General features: G+C 46.5%; 1 protein-coding gene across 1 annotated transcript in view; it reads left to right on the top strand.

The window, feature by feature from the left end:
- Positions 1-384: 384 nt before the first annotated feature.
- Positions 385-26918, top strand: part of COBL (cordon-bleu WH2 repeat protein) — a 431588-nt gene continuing 405054 nt past the window's right edge. The window contains exons 1-2 of the mRNA XM_075586502.1: positions 385-675; positions 4995-5148. Coding sequence (XP_075442617.1) covers positions 5120-5148 — 29 coding nt within the window. The 5' untranslated portion in view covers positions 385-675; positions 4995-5119. The remainder of the gene's footprint in view (positions 676-4994; positions 5149-26918) is intronic.

The following is a 26918-nucleotide window of genomic DNA, read 5'->3' as shown; positions in this document are numbered from 1 at the left end:
GATTTTAAAAATAAGTATGCGTGAAAAAAATAAATACCAGTAATATTTCTAAAGCCCTGAACAAACTTTTATCAATCAACCTTTTATTAGTCCATTGTTCTGGGTAGTCATTAATGTGCTCCTCTATGAGTAACAACTATGGGTGCTGGAACTAAGGGTGCAGGGTTTATACTATATTATCATAATGTACTGTATGTATGTTATTGATTTTGTATGTACAATACCCCATCCCAAAAATCATTCCTGCACCCCTGCCTATACGCTGGTAGAACACACTGTGCACTACCAATGCAAAAATACACTCTCTCCTCCTCTGTCCCTGCCCACATATCCCTCCCATGATAACTTCCAACAGGCAGCTTTGCAGCAAGTGGGTGACAGGCAGAGCAGGGAGCAGGCAGCAGTCAGGGGAGGGCCTGGGAAAACTAAGCTGCTCTTACACAGCGCTGGCAGCTGCTACCAGGAGGCGGGGGATGGGATATATTAGTCCCTTGAGACCACAGAGACAGCACTACAAGGAGGGAGGGGGAAACACCGGGCTGATATTTCCACTACCAACCAGCAGCTAGTCCCCACGCACTGTATGACAGCTCTGGGGATTCCTAATAACCCGCCCAGAGAGATCATCAGTAACCATTTAGACAACAGCCTACCATTCCTTCTCACTGCGATAAGGTACGTGGGGCTCAGTGCAAGCAGCAGCAGTTGAATGCAGGAAAGCGTGGGCAGAGCAGATCTGTGCAAGTAGAGATACCTGTAGCCTTCCTTTTATGCCTGCTTCTTCCCCTGTACGTTAAGTAGGGTGTATGTTTCCTGACTTGCCCCCTGTGTGTTTGTGCTGGGTGTCCTGTTACCATGTGGTTAATGTTGTGTCTCTCTGGCACGGGTTGCTGGGGGCAGGTAGGGAGAAGCTTCTCTATTCGCTCAGCTGCTGCCTAGGGCTGGGATGCAGCAGTGAGACTCCCTGACACTACTCAGCAGCAGAAGACACTACACAATAATAATGAAGACAATAATAATGTAATACAGTATTATGCTTTGCAGAGAAAGTGTAATTGTATGTTGTGTGTGCGCGTATATATAGTTAAGTTATGGTGGGTAAAAAAAAAGTGACAAAAACCCTCCACAGCGAAGCATATATGATATATATATATATCTATATATATAGATATATATCAAAAATGAATAGACAATACCGTTCTGTGGCTAACGAAATGCTTTTATTTGTGTGAGCTTTCGAGATCCACTGATCTCTTCTTCCGGCGTTGTTACAATGAATAAAGCAAGCAAGGTTTAACTCAAAAACACTGCATCTTGAAATGTTATCTGTGACTGAAACCTATCCCTCCCTGTGCTGTATGCGATTTATGACTTGCGGTATTAAATAGTCCCTGAATGTTCGTGATGTAAGAGTGTGTCTGTATGTGTGCGTGTATGTATTCATGTAAATTTTAAAAGCGCACACAGTGTATACAGCACTTTACAAAATGTGTGTGTGTGTGGAGTGGGACTGTACAGTATACCAATGGTGTGGATAGGTGTGGAAATGTAAGCGAGGGTGTTCCATTACTAAAAGTGTGTGTAGATACTCTGTGGTCCCTATTGGTATATAGGGATGAAATTACATAGAGTATTTGTACTGTATGTGTAAGAGACAGCGGTGTGTGCAATCATATGGCGCAGTATGTATAGACATGGCCTTTAGCACTCATGGGAAGAGAGTTCTCGTGTCAGTAGTGACTCATGAAACTGCGGTCTCGGTTTAGGCCACCGCTAAGTGTCCCAAAGAGTTGCATAACTTTGTATTCATGCAACCGTCTCTCTTTCGGAGTTCTAAGATTACCTTTGAGTATTGCTACCTTCAGATCATTCATCTAAAGGCTGTTATATAGTGGTCTGCGTGCGCTACGCCGTGCGCATGCGCGACAATTATAATTGTCTGAGGTTTGTCAGCCCTTCTATACAAGGGCCGCGCGCGCATGGGAGTGAGCATGTATCCGGACGACAGCGGGGAAGATGGGCGAAATAATCTTTTCGCGCCGCTACCCGTGCTGAAATGTATGTATGTGTGTGTATGTATGCATGTGTATGTGTGTATGTATGTGTGTGTCTGCACGTGTCTGTACAATGTTAATAAATATTTTATTTTTACGAAAGTGTTTTTTTTTTAAATAAATAATAAATTACACACACACACACACACACACACACACACACACACACACACACACACACACACACACACACACACACACACACACATACACACATATACATACGCACAAACACACATAAAGACACAGTACCTTCACACAGCTCACAGCTCAGCATACACACAAAAAGCGTGCAGCACGTGCAAGTGCGTTCGCACAGGCACGCGCGCGCGCACGGCCGCACACTCTATAGAACAGCCCTTATGAGTCAGAAAAATGTTCGCTGACAGGACTGTCTCTTGTTCCGCGTGTGATGCTGTGGCAATACAGATTCATTCTCTTGTTTAGCCCCTGTTCCATCTCACCTATGTAGTAGCAGTCCGCTGGGCATTTCATGCACATGATGAGTGAGGTACACAACATTTCTGGAGGAACAGGTGAACATTCCTCTTATTTTGTACACCAGATTCGTGTGTGGTATTTGTATTGTGTCCGCTGTGTGGAGCATTGCGCAGGTTTTGCATCTTGCGTCCTGGCATGGTTTTGTCCCGCATTCAGTTGTACTGTTGAATACTTTACTCCTAACCATCATTTTCTTGAGATTATGAGGTTGTCTGTATGATAATAAGGGTGTTTCAGGGAAGACCTGTTGCAGTCTTGTATCATCCTGGAGGATGGGTTGTAGTTCCCTGGCGATCTTGCGTAGGGCTTCTAGGTGTGGGTTATATATGACCACCAAAATTACCCTGTCGCTTGTCTCTTTCTGTCTGTATTCAAGGAGATCACTTCTTAGTATTCTGGTGGCTTTGTGGATTTGCTGTTCTACAATTCTGTGGTTATATCCACAGTTTATGAAATCCGATCTCAAGGCTGTAATCCGCTGGCCTCTGTCTGTTGTGTCGGAGCATATCCGGTTGTATTGTATGGCTTGACTGTAGATGGTTCCATGCTTAGTATGTGTCGGGTGGAAGCTTTGGTCCCTCAAATAGCTGGCTCTGTCTGTAGGTTTGTGGTATACAGAAGTCTGTAGTTGGTTGTTCTTTATAGTAATGGTGGTGTCTAAGGCCTTCGTCCGAGGACTGGGTTAGTTTGAGGTTGATGGTTGAGTGGAATGTATTGAAGTTCTCATGGAACTGTAGGAGGTCCTGTGCACCAGAGGTCCAAATCAGGAGGATGTCATAGATGTATCGAATGTATGTAAGCGGTTTCAAGTGACAGGTAGAAAGAAAGTCACTTTCCAGTTGCCTCTACATATATATATATATATATATATATATATATATATATATATATATATATATATATATATATATACACATATATATATATATATATATCTCAACCCTGTTATAACGCGATCCGTTACAACGCGAATCCACTTATAACGCGATGCAAGCATTGTTCCCAATTTTTGTATTTATGAATACTTTACAACACTATTATTAGTGTCTTAAATACTTTACTGTACAATGCACACAATTGTACATTATTTCTAACGCGATCCGCTTATAACGCGATGTGTTTCTTTGGACCCCAAGCACAGCGTTATAAGGGGGTTGAGCTGTGTGTATATATAATATATATATACAACAGTACATAGCTAGCACTCAAGGTAATTGTGTATAAAGCAGGTGCTAGTCTCAAAAGAATATAATAAACAATATTACCATTCTTGCGTCCGGTAAGAATAGACTGCACTCAGATCCAGTATCCAAAAAATCTGTATTAGGCATAAGTACCCCCTTGAGAAAGGCCCCATTCCAGGACCGAAACGTCGGATTGGGCGGCCTTTGTCTGTACTTATGCCTAATACAGAATTTTTGGATACTGGATCTGAGTGCAGTCTATTCTTACCGGACGCAAGAATGGTAATATTGTTTATATATATATATATATATATATATATCTCGCAAAAGAAGAAAGGTTCTTGATAGAAAGAAATTTCAATTTTTTGCATTAAACCTTTTTCTCTACTGTTTATTCCCAGTCTCTCTCTCTCTATAAAATAGAAAGTAATAGTGGGCAATCCAGAATTTATGCAAAATTGCAACAAGTCTATTACTAATTTTGCATATGTCAATTATACCCAATCTCTTGGCAGCTAAAGCACCCGGTAGTACTCAATTTTTAGTGCAATGCCACTATAACTATAACTTTTTATATATATATATATAATATATATATATATATATATATATATATATATATATATATATATATATATATATATATATATATCTATAAAACTACTGTATATATATAGTTATAGTGGCATTGCACTTAAAAAAAATATATATATATATATATATGCAAATTCAACTGTATGCTCATCTGCATGTCTTAGGCAGGTCTGCAACCTGCAATTTGCTTTCCTGTGGAGGGTTTTTGACACTTTTTTTAATCACCATAACTTAACTCAGTATTATGGTATATATATATGCATATATGTTACCATCCAGCAGGGCAGCGGAACAGCAAAGAAAGGCAGAACTCCAGACACAAAAATCTGACGTTTCGATCCCACAGAGGGATATTCTTCCTTGGGAATATATATATAATTATTAATAATCACAGTGCAACAGCACGATAATGTCTACACGTACACCCCTGTGCTCCAGTACCCAAGTTGCATACCATACGGATGTAAACATGCTGATTTGAACTCCAGTGCGGGAGGATTTGCAGAGTAAATTTGTCTACTGGTCTAACAGAACTGGAGAGTCACTAGTTGTTACCCAGCAGGGAAAGTCACCTGTCCCCATCTTTATTTGTACAGTGCTTTTAATTTGAACTTTAAAGTAATTAAGCTTTGCTCATTTCACTTTACTCTTGTCTTTTCAGCTCAGAGATGTATCTTCACAATAGGTAACCTAGCAGACGGCTTGGGAAGAAATAATTAATGTGGTCAGTGTTTATTCCAGTTCCTAGAAAGGGGTTTTACAAGCAAATTTTAACGAGAAGTATCCATGGAGACTTTAACGAAACCACCCACAGGGTAAGTACCACACTTGTTATCACTGCAAACAACTATTCTTCTGTATTCAGGCTTCCGAGTCTTGCAACAAAAGTATAGCTTAGCTTTGTGCCTCTGAGTCCTAATAAATTCCTTATTTGTTGTTCCTATTTACGCCCATGAATTCATCTTGTAAGAGGTATCTTATACACTTACAGCATGATACATATATGTAGTTAACCCTTTAGAGCCATAAGGAGGAAAAACTGGATATGTTGCCAGTTTCTTACATTTTAATAATGGTTGCTCCTTAAATTAATTTAAATGTGCCACGTAGGATGTGCATCACTTGCCTGTAGTATATCACGGTATGTTGCTAAACCTTTGCCCTATTTGCATTATCATGCATTATAGGGATAGTGTTTATCTATGGAGCAAGAAAAGGAGTTTGGGAAGGCGTATGTGGTATACATTATGCTTTGCACTTCTTGCGGTTATTGTCTCTTTTTCTTGTGCAGAGCAATGAAACCAGGTGTGAATTACGGTTGACATCATCTTCGTAAGACGTATTTTGTGCCAGAGGTTTAGGACATGAAAATAAAACGAGACAGCCTTACTAAAAATTAGCCAGAGCCCTCTTTTTGTGGTAATTCTAACACGTGTGCCATTTTACCTTTTAGTCTATTTATACCACATTTTTATTTCATATACAAAATGAAACAAACAAAAGCAAATGAAAGTAAGCCATAAAAAAATATTTAATGCATGTTTTTAGTTTTTTATTTCAATATTCTTTAAAACAATGTAAAATAAGTATATAATTACATATGCATCAATTATATTATTTCTTTCTTAGTTCTGGGATGTCCTCTTTTATTTGCAAATTCAAAGCTCGTGTATGATTACTGTCCTGTGCAATGGTGTTTTTTCCCCCTCCGTTTGCTGCAGTCAGATTGCTTGCCCTTGGGATACTTGTGTGTGTTTTTTTGTACATGTTTCCCAGGTAACAGTTCGGCTAGAGAGCTGAGCTCTTTATGCCATAGCAAAATGGGCTTTGCTGTGTCAAAGTGACCTCTTTGGTGATCAGCTTCCAAGCCTAGCCCTCGTACAGTCACAACAAGGGTTTCTGTTGAATCGCAATAGGAGAGGGAATTTTTGGTTTGGTGCCTGTTTCAGATAGTATTCCTTTAGTGCAGCTGCCAGTTACCTCTTATCTGATAAGAAGCGTGCAAAAATGATAGAATAATGAGTTAAAGCTCAGCCACTATAGTACATTATTGTGTAAGGCACTAGTTTTATGTGATGAGACTTTACACCACCTGATACCCATATTAATGCCGTGTTACAAAACTGTGTTGGGATAATATATATTTTTTGTTTCTGTGAAAGTCTTTTCATTCTTAAAGCAGTAATTGAAGCTTAACCACATCAATATTTTTAGATTTGGGGATCCTACTGTTGTATTGTATTGTATTGTATGTCTTTATTTATATAGCGCCATTAATGTACATACAGTAGTGCTTCACAGTAGTAATACACATGGTAATCATATAAATAACCAGTGTTTGACAAACCTATACATTTGCTCGCCCCGGGCGAGTGGATTTAACCCCCGGGCGAGTAAATATTGGCCCAAGCAGCACACGTTTAGTACTAGGTGGCGAGTAGATTTTTTTGTGTGGCGAGTAGATTTTTTGGTGATTTGTCAACCACTGTAAATAACAAATAATATAAATAACAGGTCATGGGAATAAGTGCTTCAGACATAAAAGTAACATTAAGGAAGAGGAGTCCCTGCTCCGAGGAACTTACAATCTAATTGGTAGGTAGGGAGAACATACAGTAGTAGGAGGGAATTCTGGTAAGTGCGTCTGCAGGGGGCAAAGCTTTATGTATCATGTGTTCAGAATATCCACAGTGCTATTCATATGCTTCTTTAAGCAAGTGTGTCTTAAGGTGGGTCTTAAGGGTGGATAGAGAGGGTGCTACTAGGGTATTGAGGGGAAGGGCATTCCAGAGGTGCAGGGCAGTCAGTGAAAAGGTTTAAGGCGGTAGAGGGCTTTAGATACAAAGGGGGTAGAAGGAAGACATCCTTGAGAAGAACGCAAGAGTCGGGATGTTGCATAGCGAGAAATTAGGGCTGAGATGTAAGGAGGGGCAGAAGAGTGTAAGGCCTTGACCCCGCTGCCTACTACAGCGTCCGCTGTGGCGGATGCTGCACGGACGAGAGCCCTCCCCTCAATGGCGCCGAGCCCGCTGCGAGGGGGGCCCGCAGCGCTGGGGCGAGAGCTGCTCTTGCTCTCAATAGAATTGAGAGCAGGACTCGCGTCGAGTGATACGGCACGCCCCCCGGCGGTTCAGCCAATGAGGGCGAACCTGCCGGGTGACGTCATGGCCGCGCCCCTGTCACTCCCCCGCCACGCCCCCCCCGGTCTCTTCCTGCAGTGAGCTGCAGACCAGGTAATCGGCTGCACACGCCGCCAATCTCGTGGGCGCGTGTTGCAGCGGAGATACCGGGGCCTTAGCCTAAAGCTTTAAAAGTGAGGAGGAAAATTGAGTGCGAGATGCTGTTTGCTGTGCGGTTAACAGCTTTCCCCTTAGACTTTATTTCTTGCACACTGGAATTAACATGGCCACTGGGTCAGCTTAACTCAGATGGGCCAAATGAACATTGCAATATTTTTGGGATCCATGGCTTTTTGGATGAAAAAAATATATTTTCTTTCTGTACTAGGGTAAAATGCTAATATATCAGAAACTAAGTCACTGGAGCCTAAAGTACAGTAACACATTTAAACCATGGCATTCCCTGGTACATATATATTAAAAACATTCTTGGAAGTATTGCTGTTTTCGCTCACATAACTTCATTCAGTCCTTGCACCTTATATTTTAAGTTATGTGTGGAGCAAAACAAGAAAGCGCTTCAGCAGACTGTGACAGTGTTCCGGGCCACTCAAATGATATCCAAAAAATCCACGAAGGAAAAAGCAGGGAACCCAGGTAGTGAAAAACTAGTAAAAGGTTTTATTAGAACATAGATAAGTGGTATTCAGAACAGAAAATGTCCTCCGACACGATTCACGCACATGTTGCACTTTCTCATGGAATGCTTCAACCTGCTATGAAGAGGGTCAGTCTATACTTACTAACATAGCAGCTGTATGTACTTTAAAGGGATTTTCTGGCGAAAACAATTTGGCATATGTAGAATAAGGCCCAAAGTGCTATATAATGTAGAAAACCACTTTACCACAGCAATCTCTTCCAAAATCAAGTAATTATTTTTTTAACTTTATATGAACCAGGGAATCTGTGGAGCTGATTGTCACGGGAGACCAGTCATTTACACCTTTATACCGGGATCATATCACTGAGCAAAACCAAATGATAAAACAAATTGTCATTTATTCAATTGAAACAGACGTACACACAGTGGATTACAAAATAAAATAGGAAGACACACTTACTGGGGGTCTGAAGGAAAAAACTAGACTTTCCTAGCTTCTACAGTCCATAAAACAAAGTTTGTAGTTGACAGGGACTTAGCCCGAGATGTCCTGGAACTCAAATCGGTGTGAAGTTCCTGACGCCACCGCTGTATCTCTTCCGGAGATGCCAAAATCCCTTGACTGGGAGATAGTACCAAACATCCTGGTACTCTTTTCGGCTTGTAGTTCCAGCCGCGACCGCTACGTTCTCTTCTCAGAACTCGGCCCCGAAAAGTGGGACTTAGAAAATTTCTTCCCTTGAAATTTCTGAAGCCGTCTTGCGTCTATTTCTCCAAGAGCATCTATTGGTGATTTCAAATTTGCGGCTGCTGTCTTGGCGCTCAAACCATAGAGAATCTCAACACCAGATTGGCTGCAGGGTTTCTTATAGTATTTTGGCGTTCATTCACAAAATACTACAGCGAGGGAACTTTACAACCAGCCAATCAGATGGCTGCCAGTGTCCTGAAACCAGGCTTCAGGCAAGCGGATCTTCTGAACGAAACAAGGACATGCGTGAGTTTGCCACCTTAGCCACTTGTTATGCAGAAGTCACCCGCTGGGTTAGGTGCCTCCAGGCTGGGAAGGCGAATACTAGCCGGAACGGCTTGTATTGATCCCAGGACGTGGGTACTTCACCTAGCCATCCTGCCCAAATGTTCTTCACACCTCTGGCAGCATCTGTGGCTTTCAAGTCCGGACCCCGAGTAGATACAGTGGCACCACAGTTTGGTAGCCATCTGGCTCACTCAGAATACCAGCTTTGAAAGTCTCAGCTTATTTTACAGTGCACAAGCATAATACGTTTTAAACATACTGTACCAGTTTAATAAAATATACTTTTACACTTTTATTCTAAGTCTTTTGGTTATGAGGGGTTGAATGGGGCTCTATACTTTTATTCCAACTAGCCATATCCCTCACACACTGCAAACCTGACTTAGACCTCATAGCCTTCTGGGCTATTACACATTTATGAAACACAAAATATTTTTCACCATATTTCTTCTAAGTCCCAGAGTAGAATGAAAAGACGCATAGGTTCATTCCCAGAGCTGTATCTCCTTGCGTTAGTGAAAATAGGATTTAGGTTTCATAAAAACTCTCGCAACCTCATATGGTTGGAGTAACCCCCAGAACCTCTATACTGGTTCGGGGGAACCTGGGCATATACTGGGGGACCCTCACTAACTTAGGGACCCCTGACTGTACCCGGGATACACATATCCCTATGCCCCATTTACCTTTCTGGTCTGTGTTGAAGCATGGAAACCCCCCCCTTGAAACTCATAGCCTCTCAATCTCCACTGGTTAGCACTCCTGGAAAGGTAAAACACACATAAATTCTTTATTGTCATACAATCATATGCATTTCATGTACGACAGATAGGTTCAAGAGTTGATCCTCTAAAACCCAAATATGGCTCAGAGGTAACCAGCCGGGCATAATATACCTTTATTGATGGCCTGGTTACACCCTCACCGTCACACTGAACTGCGGCTCCAAATGTATCGGAATCCTGCAATTAGGGAGATATTAGATTTTTTGCTTTTGCCAGTACAGTATTTGCAAGAAACAATTTAAATGATGGCTCAGGGATCACCCAATCAGAAGCTGCTGTGTAATCTCGTAATGATGCCATGGCTTTCTATTGGCTGCCAGAGTTAGGCTGACCCCAGTGGTCATAACATTTCTCCTGGACTATGTGTTGTGTTAACACTGCTACATTATTTACTAGTAGAGCTATTGAAAACAATGATTAAGGAGATAATGCACATGTTATTTAATGTATTATTTTGTGCGTTAATTCACATTACTTGGGGTAATAACGTCTGTTATAGCTGTGATTTCAACAGGAAATATCTTTGGAACCGGGGTTTTCTGTAACTTGGAGTGCCGTATGTATGTATGTGTTTATATATATATATATAAAACGAACTTAAAGACACTGATAATGGAACAAAACCGTGCAACAACACACGTTGCAAACTCTGCAAACATATATGCCAAGATCCGACAGCCAGTCACAACCATGGAACACTCAATTTTAAAGGATCATACTGCTGCACATCCAGGAATATAGTGTATATGATTCAATGCAAAAAATGTGACCAAGGATGCTACATTGGGGAAACCAGCCCAAAACTTCAAGGCAGAATGAATATGGACAGACACTCTATACTCCACCACTAAGAAGGAAGATACTGCTCACCTGTGGGACATCACTTCTCACAACCAGATCATTCCATAAATGATTTAAAAATCAAAATCCTCAATAGAATGTTTAAACGCACCCAAGAACGGAAAACATTTGAACTCAGAATGATAAGACTCTTTGACACCAAAACAAAAGGACTTCATGCGGATATGGGTAATTGTCCTGCCAGCCTCTCTTCTTATCCACACCTTCCCCCCCCCCTACACAGCATCCCCTTCTCCCTCCATACCGTTCTTTGTCACTGTTTCATTATCCTTCCATGTCTTCAAACACTTTCTCACCCTACCTTATCTACAGTACATCTCTGTTTTTTTTGTTTTTTTTTATCCTGCTCTCCCAAACACTGTTTTAGCCATAGATTATTTATTTATTTATAAAATGTTTTACCAGGAAGTAATACATTGAGAGTTACCTCTCGTTTTCAAGTATGTCCTGGGCATAGTTAATTTGACAAATAATACATGGTTACAAATACAGTTACATAAATGAACAGGGTATAGATTCCTTTGTCAATCAGTATTATGACCGGAGGAAGAGAGGAGTACTCTCGAAAGCTTGTCCTATGACATAAATTGTTAGTCCAAATAAAAACGGTATCACCTAATACTGAAGAACTCATTTATTCTGTTATATATATATATATATATATCTTAACAAATTACCTAAAAAATCTACTCGCCGAACCAAAAAAGCTACCCGCCCCTATCCCCGCCCCCATTTAAAAAATTTAATAAATTCCTAATAAGAACTAATAACAACATTAGTTTTTGACATAACAGTTTATTTATTGTATTACAGTTATACTTTTCTACAATTACTCCTTGCTACATAGTTACGTGTGTGTGTGTGAAAATGTCAGATTACCTCAATAATCTAGAAAAAAAAACCAGATGTGAATGACTAGTTTCCTGAACCCCTTAACCAGTGTCCGGATGCCCCCGATTCACAATTTCTAAAGCAGCAATCCCGCCTGGGATCTTACCTGATCCGCAGTCCATCAATGTCCAGGTACCCTCATTCCCGCAATGTTATACATTGGAAGGGAGGTGTTCCCTACCTGTCTTCTGGGTTAGGGGGGATTCTGATGTCTCCCATGTGAAGCTTGAGAGTCAGATCTGGAAGAAAGCAGTATAGGTTATTTCGGTGTAGGTATAGGGATAAATAGGGTATATAAGATAAAATATACAGGCATACCCCGCTTTAACATACGCAATGGGACCGGAGCATGTATGTTAAGTGAAAATGTACTTAAAGTGAAGCACTACCTTTTTTCCACTTTACAATGCATTTACTGTACTGCAAACATTATATATGTGCATAACTGATGTACATAATGCATTTGTAACCAAAATAAAAACAGTAGGCTTTATTGAAATAAAATCTTTAATGTCAGCTGATTTTTCTTACAAGTGCTGGCAGATCCAAATGGATGAACGGAAAATTATGTAAAAATTATGTAGGAAGGATGAAGGGGAGGACATAGCTTCTACTGTACAGTATTTTTACTGGAAGGGCATGAAGGTGAGGTACATTTATTTCACTGACTTTGATATATTTTTGGGAATTTGATTTGTGACTTTGGTGAAAATAATACAGTACAATACGCGGGACAGTACTGTATAGCAGCTCCCTCTCTCCTTCTCTCTCTCTCTCTCCTTCTCAGTCTCTCTCTCCTCACACTTTCTCACACACACACACACACACACACACACACACACACACACACACACACACACACACACACACACACACACACACACACAGTCACACACACAGTCACACACACACACACTCAGTCTCACACAGTCACACACTCTCTCACACAGTCACACACTCTCTCACACAGTCATACAGTCTGTAATGCCTGTATGCCCGCAGACCTGGCCAGTCCCCAGTACTGAGGTGGGTAAGGGTATAACACGCACCCACAGCAGTGAGGGCGTGCCCGGAGTGTGGTAAGTTGCGTTGCCGGGCCTGGGGAGTAAGGGTAAACGTTATACTTGCTGAGTCCGGGGTGCCAGAGGTCAGAGGGTAATGTCCAAGAGCCAGAGTTCAGGGGCTGGAGAGAGCAGCGTAGTGATGTCTGAAAGCCAGGGGTCAAGGGCAGGAGAAGGCAGCGTAGTCAAGTCCAAAGTAGAGATCAAGTTCAAATCAAGGGAATCCAAACAGGGACAGGGACAGGAACCAGAGCTGAAACAGACAAGGGAGCTGGGCATAGACACTGCATACACAGGAGCTACAGGAAAGCTATGTAGAGCAAGGACTGAGAGGACAGAGTGGGGTTATATAGGAAGAAGGGCCAATAGGGGTGAGGGGTGGAGCAGAGGTTTGTTTAGGTAATTGCAGGGATAGGTCCATGAGGGCAGGGGAGGAGACAGGGAAGTAATCCAGGGCAATTGCCTGCAACTGACGGGGGGCGGAGCCAGTGCATGGGGACGGCTGCAAACTAGAGTGGGTGCGCGCGCCTTCTGTAAGATTGTTATGCGCGCGCACCGAGCTGTGCCTGGGCGTCGGGGATGTATCGCGGAGGAGGAGCTCGGCATGAGAAGCAGAGGGGAAGAAGGAGCAGTGGAGCCAGGTACGGTAAGGGCTGGGGTAACGGAGGCACGCCGAGGGGCGCATGTCCCTCGATGAGTGCCAAGCGATCGGGAGCGCACGCGCTCAGTGAGGGAGCTGCGCGGGTACCCTGAACGCGTGCCAGGGCGTGCAGACCGTGCCGCGGAGGAACGGCTCGGGGAGGAGGAGAGAGAGTGGGGAAGTAGGGAAGCGGGACGGCTAGCCACCGTGGGACCTGGGGTGACGGGGACACGCTGGGAAGCGTGAGTCCCCCGATCCGTTACACAGTCACACACACACACTCTCACACACTCAGTCACACACTGTCACACACACACTGTCACACACACACACACACACACACACACACACACACACACACACACACACACACACACACACACACACACACACACACACACACACTTTCACATACACCACACACAAGCAAAGAATGTAGTAGAAGAGCACCTCCTCCTCCCCTGCAGCTCACATGTAAAGTTTCGCTCTACAGCAGCAGGCTAGAGCGAGCTCTGAGGAGGAGGGAGGAGGGGGGAGGAGAGCGGAGGGAGGAGAGCCAGGAGCTGCAGTGCGGGCAGAATCACTGGTATAGCTTCTGATTGATGGCGCGTTCGATCTCCCCGTTCCCCCTGCCCTCCCCCTCCCATCTGTCCCCATTCCCCTTTCTACCTGCACTCCCGCTCCGTTAGGGACCAGAATGAAGGAGGTTGCGGTATTGACGAAAGGTGCGCACGCAGATATGTCTGTATAGGGTAAATAAGATATCCAGCTGGCAGCGTTTGTCTGTCATGCTCCTCCCTTCCCTTCCTGGCCTCTCATTTCTCTCCATCCAGAGAGAGCAGCGGATCTGCGGCTGATTTTGTGCCCGGTGTGATTCTCCCTCTTTGGGTGACAGGGTGGGTGACTGACTGACTGGGTGGGTGGGTGACAAGGTGGGTGGGTTTCTGGGTGGGTGACTGTCTGACTGGGTGGGTGACTGACTGACTGGATGGGTGGGTGACTAGGTGGGTGGGTTTCTGGGTGGGTGACTGCTGAGAAGGGAGAGGCCCACCTGTGCAGCAGAGTTGAGTGTGGTCCAGGCAGCTGATCACTGTTGTGTACTACTTCTGGGATCCTGCACATGCCTCGCGTCGCCGGGCGTGGCAGCGCATGCGCAAGCCTGGCTCCGGTGGCGTCCACTTCCATTCTCCATGGCGCGGGACTGGTGCGCTCCAAGCACTCCCAGAATGCCTGCTTGCCTTTAGCTGCAGTGCAGAGTCTGCTTAGAGGCTGCCTCTTGTTCTCCGCCTCCTGATCTCCTTGACGTCGAGAATCCCGTTTGCATGGCATGGCATTGCAATGCAGAAAATACCGGTAGACTCAGCAGCCCGCCCCCGCAATATGCTGCCGCTGCAGCAACATGCCGCACCACCTCTCCAGCAGGTCAAATGTACAGTAGTCACTCCGGGCGACCGCATTTGTCGAGCCCTATATATGTATATAATATATCTATATCTATATATATGTATATATATATATATATATATATATGTATATATATAATATATATATATTAGTCGAGCCCTAGATATGTATATAATATATCTATATATATATATATATATATGAAAGTATCCCATATGTAGCACTCAAGTATACTCGGATTTACTAATAATATACAAAAAAATTTACTATGAAAAAAAATCACATGAAATAATGATATATATATATATATATATATATATGTAAAAAAAAAATATATATATGTATATTTATATATGTATATATATATATATATATATATATATATATATATATATATATATATATATACGTAGCCCTTTTTCTGAACACCTTCCTAAGGGACTACGGGTGACTGTCTAACACCTGTGGCTCAGGAGAGCTGAGCCTCCGCTAGCTGGGAGCCTGGGGTAATACACACACATTTACATACCACAGCGCCTCCACTTACCCAGGATCCCCATTATAAAAGATTTACCCTGGGCAAGAAACATACCATACATTGCGAGAGCAACCAATTTTTACTGTGTTTATCTGTGGTGCCCCACTGTTCACATAACATGCATATATATATGTATATCATAACATTGACATCACTCATAACACATAACACCTCATAATAACTGGCTCTTATACTAGAGTGGCTCGGCCACACCCCGAGGGGAATATCGTCCTGTACAGCCGTGGCTCCGCCACGCTCTCATAGAGTATGTCCTTGTGAAACTTATGTAGGATATGTTCTATCCGCTAGCCACTTGCTAGTGTCTGTCACAGTTAATCCTAAGGCGGGATCAGCGCCTGATGACCGGTGTCGGTGCACTTGCTGTTTACAAAGTACCTCCCGGTCACGGCGGTGACCGCACCTCTTCTCAAAGGGTCCGTCGCATCCGGCCCTGACCTTCCGATGTCGCGCGGCTCCACCGTCTGAGCCCAGACAGCCGTGTCCGTCCACAACTCTGTGCGCTTGATGCCTACCTAAGGTGACAATGTCTGTCCACTACGGGCGTCCCTACAGTACCGCAACCTACGGTGACGCGGGGAATACTCCTATGGACCTGGGGGTAGTATCTGGCCTAGGCAAGCGGGTCACGGACCCCCGGCACTCGCACTACCTCTCTCAGCACTGTCCCACTCGCTTCTGCTAGCGTGGCCTCTCCCCCACGCTTCCTGTTCTCCTCCCCTCCAAACCCAGCCTGTCCATTGGCTCCTAGTGTCAGCTGACTCCTCCGGGGTTCGCGGGGGTTATAGTTCATTACATTACATTACATCTTCTCTGGACCAGTGACCTCGGCAACATTGCGCAACAACATGGCGGCGCCCTGTACCAACTTGCCGTCGCGGAACCCGCCGTACAAATGCACACATATACGGTGTATTAACACATCCTTACATTCTCCCTTCCCCAGAATCCAACGTCCCCGCTTGGCTATACTACATAACATATATACAAATAACGTATCACAGTACATCCCCTCGGTCCTATATTAAATTGCACATTTCATTGAACATTACCACTACTGAATGCATTCTATGCCGAGCCCACTGCTGAGCCTCATAATGGGGTGCCCCGAATTGATCGTAAGCCATTCTCATTGGAGGTTGACTAGTTCTTTGGCTTCGCCGAGGTTGTTCTTCATCTGCTTCCTCTGAGGAGTATCCAGTCTCAACTGGCCTTTCCATTTCTGCCCTTGAGGGGTTCCTTGGATCTACAAAGTCTCTCTGTGGTACAAAGCACGGGCTCTGCGGGTCTAATGGCTGGCTCATTGGAGTCAGTGTATCTGTCGTTGGACCAAGGGGCCCTTTACCCGTAGCTCCTTTGGGAGATGCCCCCGCGGCCGGAAGGCCCCTTTGAGAGGTTCCCTCCATAGGATTCTCAGAGGTGGCATTTATTACAGTCTCTAGGCCATCCTCTGTGTTTTCAGTTTCTCCATCCATTGATACAGTGGGTACCTCCAATTCGTTGTCCCCTACTTGAGGTATGGGGAATAGATGATTCCTATGCCACACCTTCACCTGGCCTTCGGAGTCCTTAATACGGTATACCGGGAGGCCAGGCATCTGTGTCTCTACCTCATACACCCCTTCTCTCCATCGATCAGCCAGTTTATGCTTTCCGGGGATGCCTAGATTACGAAGGAGAACAGCATCCCCCGGGCGGATTTCCTTATGTCGCACTTTGTGGTCATAGCGTCTCTTGTTACCCGCATTTAGTTGTGCCGCCGCCCTTTCAGCCAATTTATAGGCCTGCTGTAGGCTGTCCCGCAACCTCTGTACATAACGAAAGTGCGTTCTGTTGGATACCCCATCAGTAGATATCCGCAGTCGCACATCCACAGGTAATCGGGCTTCTCTCCCGAACATTAGGAAGTACGGCGTATACCCGGTAGACTCATGTCGGGTACAGTTATAAGCATGTACCAACGTCTCTACATGCTTGCTCCATTCTGTTTTCTGGGAGCCTTTTATGGTCCCCAACATGTCCAGCAGTGTGCGGTTGAACCGTTCGGGCATAGCATCCCCCTCTGGGTGGTACGGGGTGGTCCGTGACTTAGCTATGTTTAGCAACTTTAGCAGTTCCTTAATGAGAGTACTCTCGAAATCTCTGCCTTGATCAGAGTGGAGTCGGTTCGGTAATCCATAATGAATGAAGTATTTTTCCCATAAGACTCTGGCCACGGTCACCGCCCGTTGATCTTTGGTAGGGAACGCTTGTGCGTACCTTGTATAGTGGTCTGTAATCACTAGTACGTTACCGATGCCTCGGGTATCGGGCTCAATACACAAAAAATCCATGCACACCAAATCCATAGGACCGGAACTTTTCAGATGGGCCATGGGAGCCGCGCTTGTGGGGAGTGTTTTCCTCTGTAGGCAGCGGGTACACCTCCGGCAGTGCCTTTCCACTGACTCTCTCATTCTTGGCCAATAGAACCGGTCCCGAAGTAGCCCGAATGTCTTGTCAACGCCCAGATGGCCATGATCATCGTGAAGGGCCCGGAGAACCATATTTCTCAGACGTTCAGGCAAGAATAGTTGTCGCCGGTCAGGATGATTGTGGTATGGAACTACCCGGTACAATAGGCAATTGTCCAGTTCGAACTTCCCGAACTCGTTCAACAATAGCTTCACCAGTTCTCTGGGGGCTTGCTTAAGGATAGAGGGGTTCTCTTGCTGCACAGCTTGATGAGCTAGTTCCACTACTGGGTCTTGGATCTGGTGTTGCACCAATTCTCTCCAGGAAATGATTTTATCTTCGGTGATGTTCATTCCTTCTCGACCTTGGTAGGCCCGGGGAATGGCTCGGGATTGGCACCCTAATGAATCAGCGACTCTTAGCTCTGAGAACGCCACCTGATCGTTAACTACGGCTGCTACTGAGCATAGGGCACGTATTCCAGGCCCCGGAATTTCCTCCCATACTTCCTCATCCGTGGTGGATTGAAGCCCCGGCCTCCGTGACAGAGCATCGGCCCCCACGTTGGTGGGCCCGGGTTTATACTTGAGGTTGAAACTATAGTTGGCCAGGGCCGCCAGCCACCGGTGTCCGGTTGCGTCTAATTTGGCGGACGTGTTAATGTAGGTCATTGGGTTATTGTCAGTCCGCACCTCAAACTGTACTCCATACAAGTAGTCGTGTAATTTGTCCACCACCGCCCATTTGAGTGCCAAAAACTCCAGCTTGTGGACAGGATAATTCTGTTCACTGGGGGTCAAGCTTCGGCTCGCGTACGCCATGGGGCGGAGCCCGGTGTCGTATTTCTGGTGCAGCACTGCTCCAAGTCCGCTAAGACTGGCATCCACGTGTAGCACGTATTCACGATCAGGATCAGCATAGGCCAGTACTGGGGCCTGGGTGAGACTGGCTTTCAACTTCAGGAACGCTTGTTCACAAGCAGGGGTCCACTTTTCTCCAAAAGGCGTTTGTGCCGTGACCCTTTTCCGGTCCGTATCCTCAGGATAAACTTTTAAAAGGTTATTCAGGAGTTTGGCTTTACTTGAGTAGCCCTCCACAAAGCGCCGGTAATAGCCACAAAATCCCAAAAAGGATCGCAGTTCTTGGACGTTGCGGGGCCTGGGCCAATTCACTACAGCCTCTATCTTCCCTGGATCGGTGGACACCCCTTCAGCGGACACAATGTGGCCCACGTAGGTCACGGACGGGCGACAAAATTTGCATTTGTCCAAGGACAGTTTGAGGCCCTCCTTCTGAAGTCGATCCAACACCTTCATCAATCGTTCCTCGTGCTCCTCCAAGGTCTTCCCGAACACTATAATGTCATCCAAGTACACTAGGCATTCTTGCGGGTTCATGTCTCCCAGGGTCCGTTCCATCAGCCTCTGGAAGGTGGCGGGGGCTCCGCAGATCCCTTGTGGCATGCGGGTAAACTGGTTGAACCCTAATGGACAGATGAAGGCCGTCTTCTCCTGGTCTTCCAGATCCATTGGCACTTGGTAGTACCCTGACCTCAAATCAAGCACACTGAACCATTTACTTCCTGTCAAGCCGTTCAGAAGGTCCTCAATGCGTGGCAGCGTATACTGATCGGGAACCGTGGGGTTGTTCAGTGTTCTGTAATCCACACACAGACCGACCGTCCCATTCTTCTTACGGACTACCACGATGGGCGAGGCGAAAGGGCTATGGGATCCTTGTACGATACCAGCTCCCTCCATTTCGGCTAGTAACCTTCTCACCTCTTCCACGTCTCAGGGGGCTAGGCGGCGGGAGCGTTCTCGGAATGGGGTAGCGTCATTCATTCGAATGGTATGACGGGCACTGCGACTGCACCCCACATCCATATCACTCGTGGAGAATACTCTTCGTCGTTCTTGTAGCTGGGCCTGCATTCTTTCTCTCCATTCTTCCGTGAGCGGGGAATCTCCGAAGTCAAAATCCAACGGGGAGTCGGTAGCAGGGGTAGTGTCCGCTGGCCGTCCCTTCGGGGCCTGCTCCTAGGGTATTACGGGGTATATTCTACCCAGTGGCTGTCGGCGATCAATGCTCATGGGATACGGGGAGATATTCTGCACATACACCCAGGTTCTGTTCGGAATTTTCCCCGGCCATTTCTTTACAGAGGCTAACACCTCGTAGCCCAGCCGCTGTTCATCTTGGGTCACACTTTCCAAAGAGAAAAACTGATCCTCCGGGCGTCGGTCCGGGTAATGGCAGGCCGCGATCATCTTCCTTCCTTCTCCGGGGGGAATTTGAGTCAGTCCCCACTCTTGACTATATAGCATCCCATGCTCCTCTTCAGTCGCGATTTTACCGCAAGCCTCTTGTAGTACTGGACACGTAGCGAGGGCTAGCAGCGGGGCCTCGCACGCTTCTTGCAAGTACATGCGGATCACCGCGCGCACCATGTCGGTGTTGGTCCCCAGGATTATCGGAGCGCTGGGGTGATCTTGAGGTTCGGGACACACTAGGGCTTCCACTTCCATAGGGTGATGTTTACCAGTGTTCAGCTGTGGGATGTCCAAATGTACCTTCACTACTCCATCGATGGGATAATCTTCGTGACTCAACCCCCTTAAACGTAAGGCATCAGCGGATAACAACGGCAACCGGTGTAAGTGTTGATCATAGAAGGGCCGATACACTATGGTCACCTGGGACCCTGTGTCCATCAATGCCGAGGCGTAGATACCTTCAATGACTACCCGAACGATGGCGGCGGGTCCAATTCGATTGTTCATGGAAGGCTGGGCTCCGGCGCCGCCGTCCTGGGGGGTGCACGGCATCGATTGAGCCGGCCGAGACGCCGTTTTTCGTAGGGAGGGACAGCGGGCCCGAAGGTGTCCCATCTTCCCGCAAGCATAGCACTGGAGTTGGCTGAGGTAGGTATAATTTCGCCCGGGCGATGAGCTTTGCCCCGGCATAGGTGTCAGGATCCCCATTCTCAGACACTTCAGTTTTCGGTTCCGACTTTTTGACATCCTTGCTTCCCTGCGAGGCCTTTTTCCCTGGGGTTAGGTCACGCCCCAACAGCACTGTCTCGTGCGCTTGGACACGGTCCATTAGATCATGGAACGTCAAGGCTTGTCCGGGCGTTAGGCAGCCACCGACACGTACGGACACTGGATGCAGGGGCAGGAGCCCCCTCAACAGCTGGGTAGTGTGCAGTCCGTCGGCATCCACCTTCGGTACCACGCCCTTTCTCACCATAGCCAACAGGTCCAGATGCAGACGTCTAAGGAAGTCGGACACCATCTCTCCCTCTTTCTGAGCCAGAGCATGAAATTTTGCCATCAGCGCATAGGTATCCACAGGGGCCCCATAGGCCTTGGTCAGCCAGTAAACGAGGTCCGCCGCATCAGCATCCGGGTGGTCGTCCCGGTAGTAGTGTACCATGTGGGATGCTGGGGGTCGCAGACACTCAACGATACGCTGCCTCCGGACCGCGTCCGTGCAGGTCCACTCAGGCAGTACCTGTTCCGTGTGATCCAGCCATTCTTCTATCCCAACTTCTCCTTGAGGCGTGGGTTTATCACCCGAGAACGCCTTTAACTTCCGGTACTGGAGGGACTGGGTGGAGTGGTGAATGGCTGCGGCAACCGCTGGAATAGAGGCATCGTCCTGTAGACTACCTCCAACTGAGGTGTAGGCGTCTAATCTTGACATACTGAGTCTATTCAGCGTGGGCCTCAGGGCGGAGGGGGTGAATGAAGGGCCCAGGCTCAGTGCAGCAGGCCATCGAGGGTTGAGATCGGACTCCTGACGAAGCTGCCACGTCAGCGAAACGCGTTGAGTGAACCTTGCAGCAGTCCAGACGTGTGCCCAGCATACCCCAGAACCCGTTTTGATCCATTCTGCGATCGCCGACGAAACCGGAAGTGACGCGACGGGCCGGACCGGAAGTGACGCGACGCAACTTCGGGAGTGAGGGGGATGACACACACCTATGCTGCGCATCGATTTTTATGTGTCTAAGCACAAGTTGTTCATGGTTGTCCTGCTGACATCTGGGAGTGTCCGAAAGCCAGACCCCCCTGCACAGTGCTGAATCCATTCACTGCATCTATTGCTGTTTCAAATGCTGTATTACAACAGGCAGAATGTGAGTTTCCATTCATGATTCCTGTGTTGATTGCGGTACCTGTATAGACATACCACACTATATTTATTTTTCCTTTGCATATATATGGTGACACCTGCGCTCCCCACAAGCTTCTCTTCAACATCGAGGGTTCAGACTACTGTCAGGGGTGCGGTCGAGGCCACTGGCAACGGCACCTAACGCGGGGAGGTACTCCCTCTGTGGGGTGGAAGCGGCCAGCGGTTCGGTGGGGTCCACTTGCACTATGGGACAGTGTACGCCAGGAGCCTCAGGCAGCAATAGTATCCGGGGCAGCGCTTCGGGACATATATCACGTTCAGTGACGTATAAGATCCTGCGCCACATCTGGTCCTGGTCGTAAAAATGATCTTGTACTCGGGCAGTGTCCATGAGTGGGAGTTTCCTGACATGGTCAGTCACAGTGCCTAGGGAGATAGCGGCGGGGACATGCCCCAGGCCGAAAACACGGTTCAGGGGAACCTCATGCCGCTGGGCCCACTTGCGCACCTCGAGCGGTGAGGGCACAGACATGATGTGTAAAGCTCGTGCACAATTGAGAAAAAAATTAATTGGGGCACCCCAGGTCTAAGCTCTCAGCAGCGCCTCCAAATGTAGCCCTTTTTCTGAACACCTTCCTAAGGGACTACGGGTGACTGTCTAACACCTGTGGCTCAGGAGAGCTGACCCTCCGCTAGCTGGGAGCCTGGGGTAATACACACACAGTTACATAGCGCAGCGCCTCCACTTACCCAGGATCCCCATTATGAAAGATTTACCCTGGGCAAGAAACATACCATACATTGCGAGAGCAACCAATCTTTACTGTGTTTATCTGTGGTGCCCCACTGTTCACATAACATGCATATATATATGTATATCATAACATTGACATCACTCATAACACATAACACCTCATAATAACTGGCTCTTATACTAGAGTGGCTCGGCCACACCCCGAGGGGAATATCGTCCTGTACAGCCGTGGCTCCGCCACGCTCTCATAGAGTATGTCCTTGTGAAACTTATGTAGGATATGTTCTATCCGCTAGCCACTGCTAGTGTCTGTCACAGTTAATCCTAAGGCGGGATCAGCGCCTGATGACCGGTGTCGGTGCACTTGCTATTTACAAAGTACCTCCCGTCACGGCGGTGACCGCACCTCTTCTCAAAGGGTCCGTCGCATCCGGCCCTGACCTTCCGATGTCGCGCGGCTCCACCGTCTGAGCCCAGACAGCAGTATCCGTCCACAACTCCGTGCGCTTGATGCCTACCTAAGGTGACAATGTCTGTCCACTACGGGCGTCCCTACAGTACCGCAACCTACGGTGACACGGGGAATACTCCTATGGACCTGGGGGTAGTATCTGGCCTAGGCAGGCGGGTCACGGACCCCCGGCACTCGCACTACCTCTCTCAGGCTGTCCCACTCGCTTCTGCTAGCGTGGCCTCTCCCCCACGCTTCCTGTTCTCCTCCCCTCCAAACCCAGCCTGTCCATTGGCTCCTAGCGTCAGCTGACTCCTCCGGGGTTCGCGGGGGTTATAGTTCATTACAGAGCCCTTTCTCATTGGCTCGTTGTTCGCGCGCTTCCAGAGCGCATGCGCAACCTCTTCTCTGGACCAGTGACCTCGGCAACATTGCGCAACAACATGGAGGCGCCCTGTACCAACTTGCCGTTGCGGAACCCGCCGTACAAATGCACACATATACGGTGTATTAACACATCCTTACATATATATATATCCAGTGCTCGACAAATAATAATAACCACTAGCCCATGGCGAGTGGATTTAGGCCGCTGGCGAGCCGTGCTGCAGCTCTATCAATTACCCTGCTCGCGCCAAAATTTTCCAAAATTTTTTTTTTTTTAATAAATAAATAATTCCTCTCCCTGATTTGTCTGACGCGGGGAAGAGGGCCGGCTGGCAGCTCTGGGTCAGCCTCTCTCTCCCCCCTCCCCTGCCCCCGATCGCTGCCAGGGGCTCTGACTTCCGTCCCCATGGATGCAGCCGGTGGGGTGGGGGCGCGCGCGCGCTAGCAAAGTTTAGCTGCTAGATCCAGCCCGTCCCCTTCCGGCCACATTTCCCATCGGGGAGGATGTCCCCCGCATGCCCCCACATACTCAATTTCCCCCCCAATGCCCCCGCAGGCCCCTCGATGTTCCCCGCAGGCCCCCCAATGTCACCCACAGACCTCGATGTTCCCGCAGGCCCCCCAATGTCACCCGCAGACCTCGATGTTCCCGCAGCCCCCCCAATGTCACCCGCAGACCTCGATGTCGCCCGCAGGCCCCAGATACCCACCTTCCTCTGGTGAGTGGGACTCCCGGCTCCGCTTCTTGTAGTGTCTGTGTGTGTGTGTGTGTGTTTGTTCCGTTCCTTGTAGTGTGTGTGTGTGTGTGTGTGTGTGTGTGTGTGTGCGTTAGTGAGCTGGGGCTGCAATTCCACGGGAGGCTGATCAGGTACCGGGGGAAGGGGGGACTAGAGGCGGGGTTGGGGCGGGGCTAGGTGACGAGTAGATTTTTTGGTTCGGCGAGTAGATTTTTGGGTGATTTGTCAAGCACTGTATATATCTATATCATTATTTCATGTGATTTTTTTTCATAGTAAATTTTTTTGTATATTATTAGTAAATCCGAGTATACTTGAGTGCTACATATGGGATACTTTCATCTCTACTTGTGTACATATTTTTTGTTGCAAGCACCGTCAGTGGCTGTTATATCATAGTTTATTTCACTGATTTATGTACTCTTTATTTATTTATAGTCTACAGACTTAAATAAAGTAAAGAGTATCGTAATTAGTGCATAAGCTATGATATAAAAGCCACTAATGGTGCTTGGAACACTTCTGATATATATATATATATATATATATATATATGTATATATATATATATATATATATATATATATATATATATATATATTTAAACATAATAATATTAAAACATAAATAATTACCCTCTGGTGGTGCTACCGACCCTTTAACCTTCACTTAACCTATGAAATTGATACACAGGAAGTTACTTTCCTTGACCTTAAAATCTCCAGAGGTGCTGGTGACAAAGTGGAAACTACTATCCACAGAAAAAAGACAGCCACTAACAGCCTTTTGCGTTATGAAAGCCACCATCCAAGGCGACTCAAGGAGGGTATCCCTGTTGGGCAGTTTCTGCGGATTCGCAGGAACTGCTCCACTATCACAGCTTTTGAACAGGAAGCAAAAAAGATGAGTGAACGATTCAGGGAAAGGGGGTACAGCCAACAATGTATAAAACAAGCTTATCGGAGAGCGAAATTTACAGACAGAACCTCTCTATTGAGTACACATTGCTCCCCAGTCGCTGAATCTAAACTTATAAGATTTGTGGGTACGTTCAACAATCAATGGTCAGAGATTAATGCCATATTAAAGAAACACTGGCCGGTCCTTTTAAACGACCCAGATCTTAATGATGTCCTGCGAACTACACCAACTTTGGTCAGCAGGCGGGCACCTAATCTCAAAGACCAGTTGGTCCATAGCCATCTGAGACCATTAACAACATCAACATTGCTAACTAATAGATCAGTGGGGAACTTTAAATGCCAAGGATGCAAGGCCTGTACACATCTGTCCCTTTCTAAAAACTTCTTCAATTGGAACAATACAAAAAGTTTCAAAGTCAGGCAGTTTATTAACTGTCGTACAAAGGGAGTCATCTACCAAGTCACCTGTCAATGTACCAAAAAGTATGTTGGTAAGACCATCCGTGAATTCCGCCAGCGTATTTTGGAACATCTGGGGGCTATACGGAATCATTTAGATACCCCCCTCGCTAATCACATACATCAGGTACATGGTGGTGACATCACCAACCTTTGCTTCACAGGGATTGAGAGCGTCCCCCCTAGCCCAAGAGGGGGTGATTGGAACCGCTTAATCTTACAAAAAGAGTCCAAATGGATTTATGTACTGGGTACTTTGGCACCCAGAGGGATAAACGAGGGATTCCTATTCTCTCCCTTCATATAGATTGCCAGCATCACCATACTTTACCCCCCCCCCCCCCCCCCCCGGGGCTTTCCTGCACATCACTGACTTATAACATACCTTTTACATAGGTCTTGGCATTATTGGCATTATTGGCATTGGCCAATAATTGGCATTATTGGCATAGCGTGTTAATATCTGCGATCCTGTGTTTCTAGGTATGCCATTACTTACATTCAGCTCTTGAACAAATGAATACCACACTCAGTTTGTTTACTCAGTCTACACTTTATTATTTTAAATGTCTCTTCTTTGATCAATTCCTCAGCACCGCGACAGCTACCGTCCTCCTGTAATAGAAGTAATTGGTTAGACTCAGCTGCCCTGCATTAGCTGGTACTTAATACACTATATATACCATGCATGTAGTTCCTCACTTCACCACCTTTGATAAAGCGCCCCAGCGAAACGTACGTCAGGTGGGAGGCGGCTACAGAACTGACGTCATCACGTACTGACGTCTCCATGCCGAGCAGAGGGTGAGAGGCACTGTATAGTGCCGACTTGCGTGTGAAGGGAGACTAGGTCTGTATACAATAGACACCAGGTACTGTATGTTATAAGGTATCTCCTGACAGCAGGATTTTGAGCAGGTACAACTGCATATGTTAGCGCTACTCCGCGGCATCAGCTCTGACGAGGGCTTAACCAAACCAACAGAGATGCAGTACATATTCAATTACCTTACCTTACCCAGCACGTGTAAATGTAATTGCTGCTGACTACTTTTGCATTGCATATATTCCCTCTCCCCTCTGCTCATTCATGTGTTTGCTCACTATGTTTTCACAGTCTGTTTACTTATCTGCTATAGTGGCACATTTGAATTAGGGGGCCATAACTGGATACGGACTAGATCCGTGCACCAGAGCTGTAAAATACATTTTGTAAGCTCCTGTGCACCTAGCTATTGATAGTCACTGACTGACCAA

This window comes from Ascaphus truei, chromosome 2, assembly GCF_040206685.1.
Source record: "Ascaphus truei isolate aAscTru1 chromosome 2, aAscTru1.hap1, whole genome shotgun sequence".
In the NCBI taxonomy this organism is placed as follows: Eukaryota; Metazoa; Chordata; class Amphibia; order Anura; family Ascaphidae; genus Ascaphus; species Ascaphus truei.
This window is presented reverse-complemented; position numbering and strand designations above follow the sequence as displayed.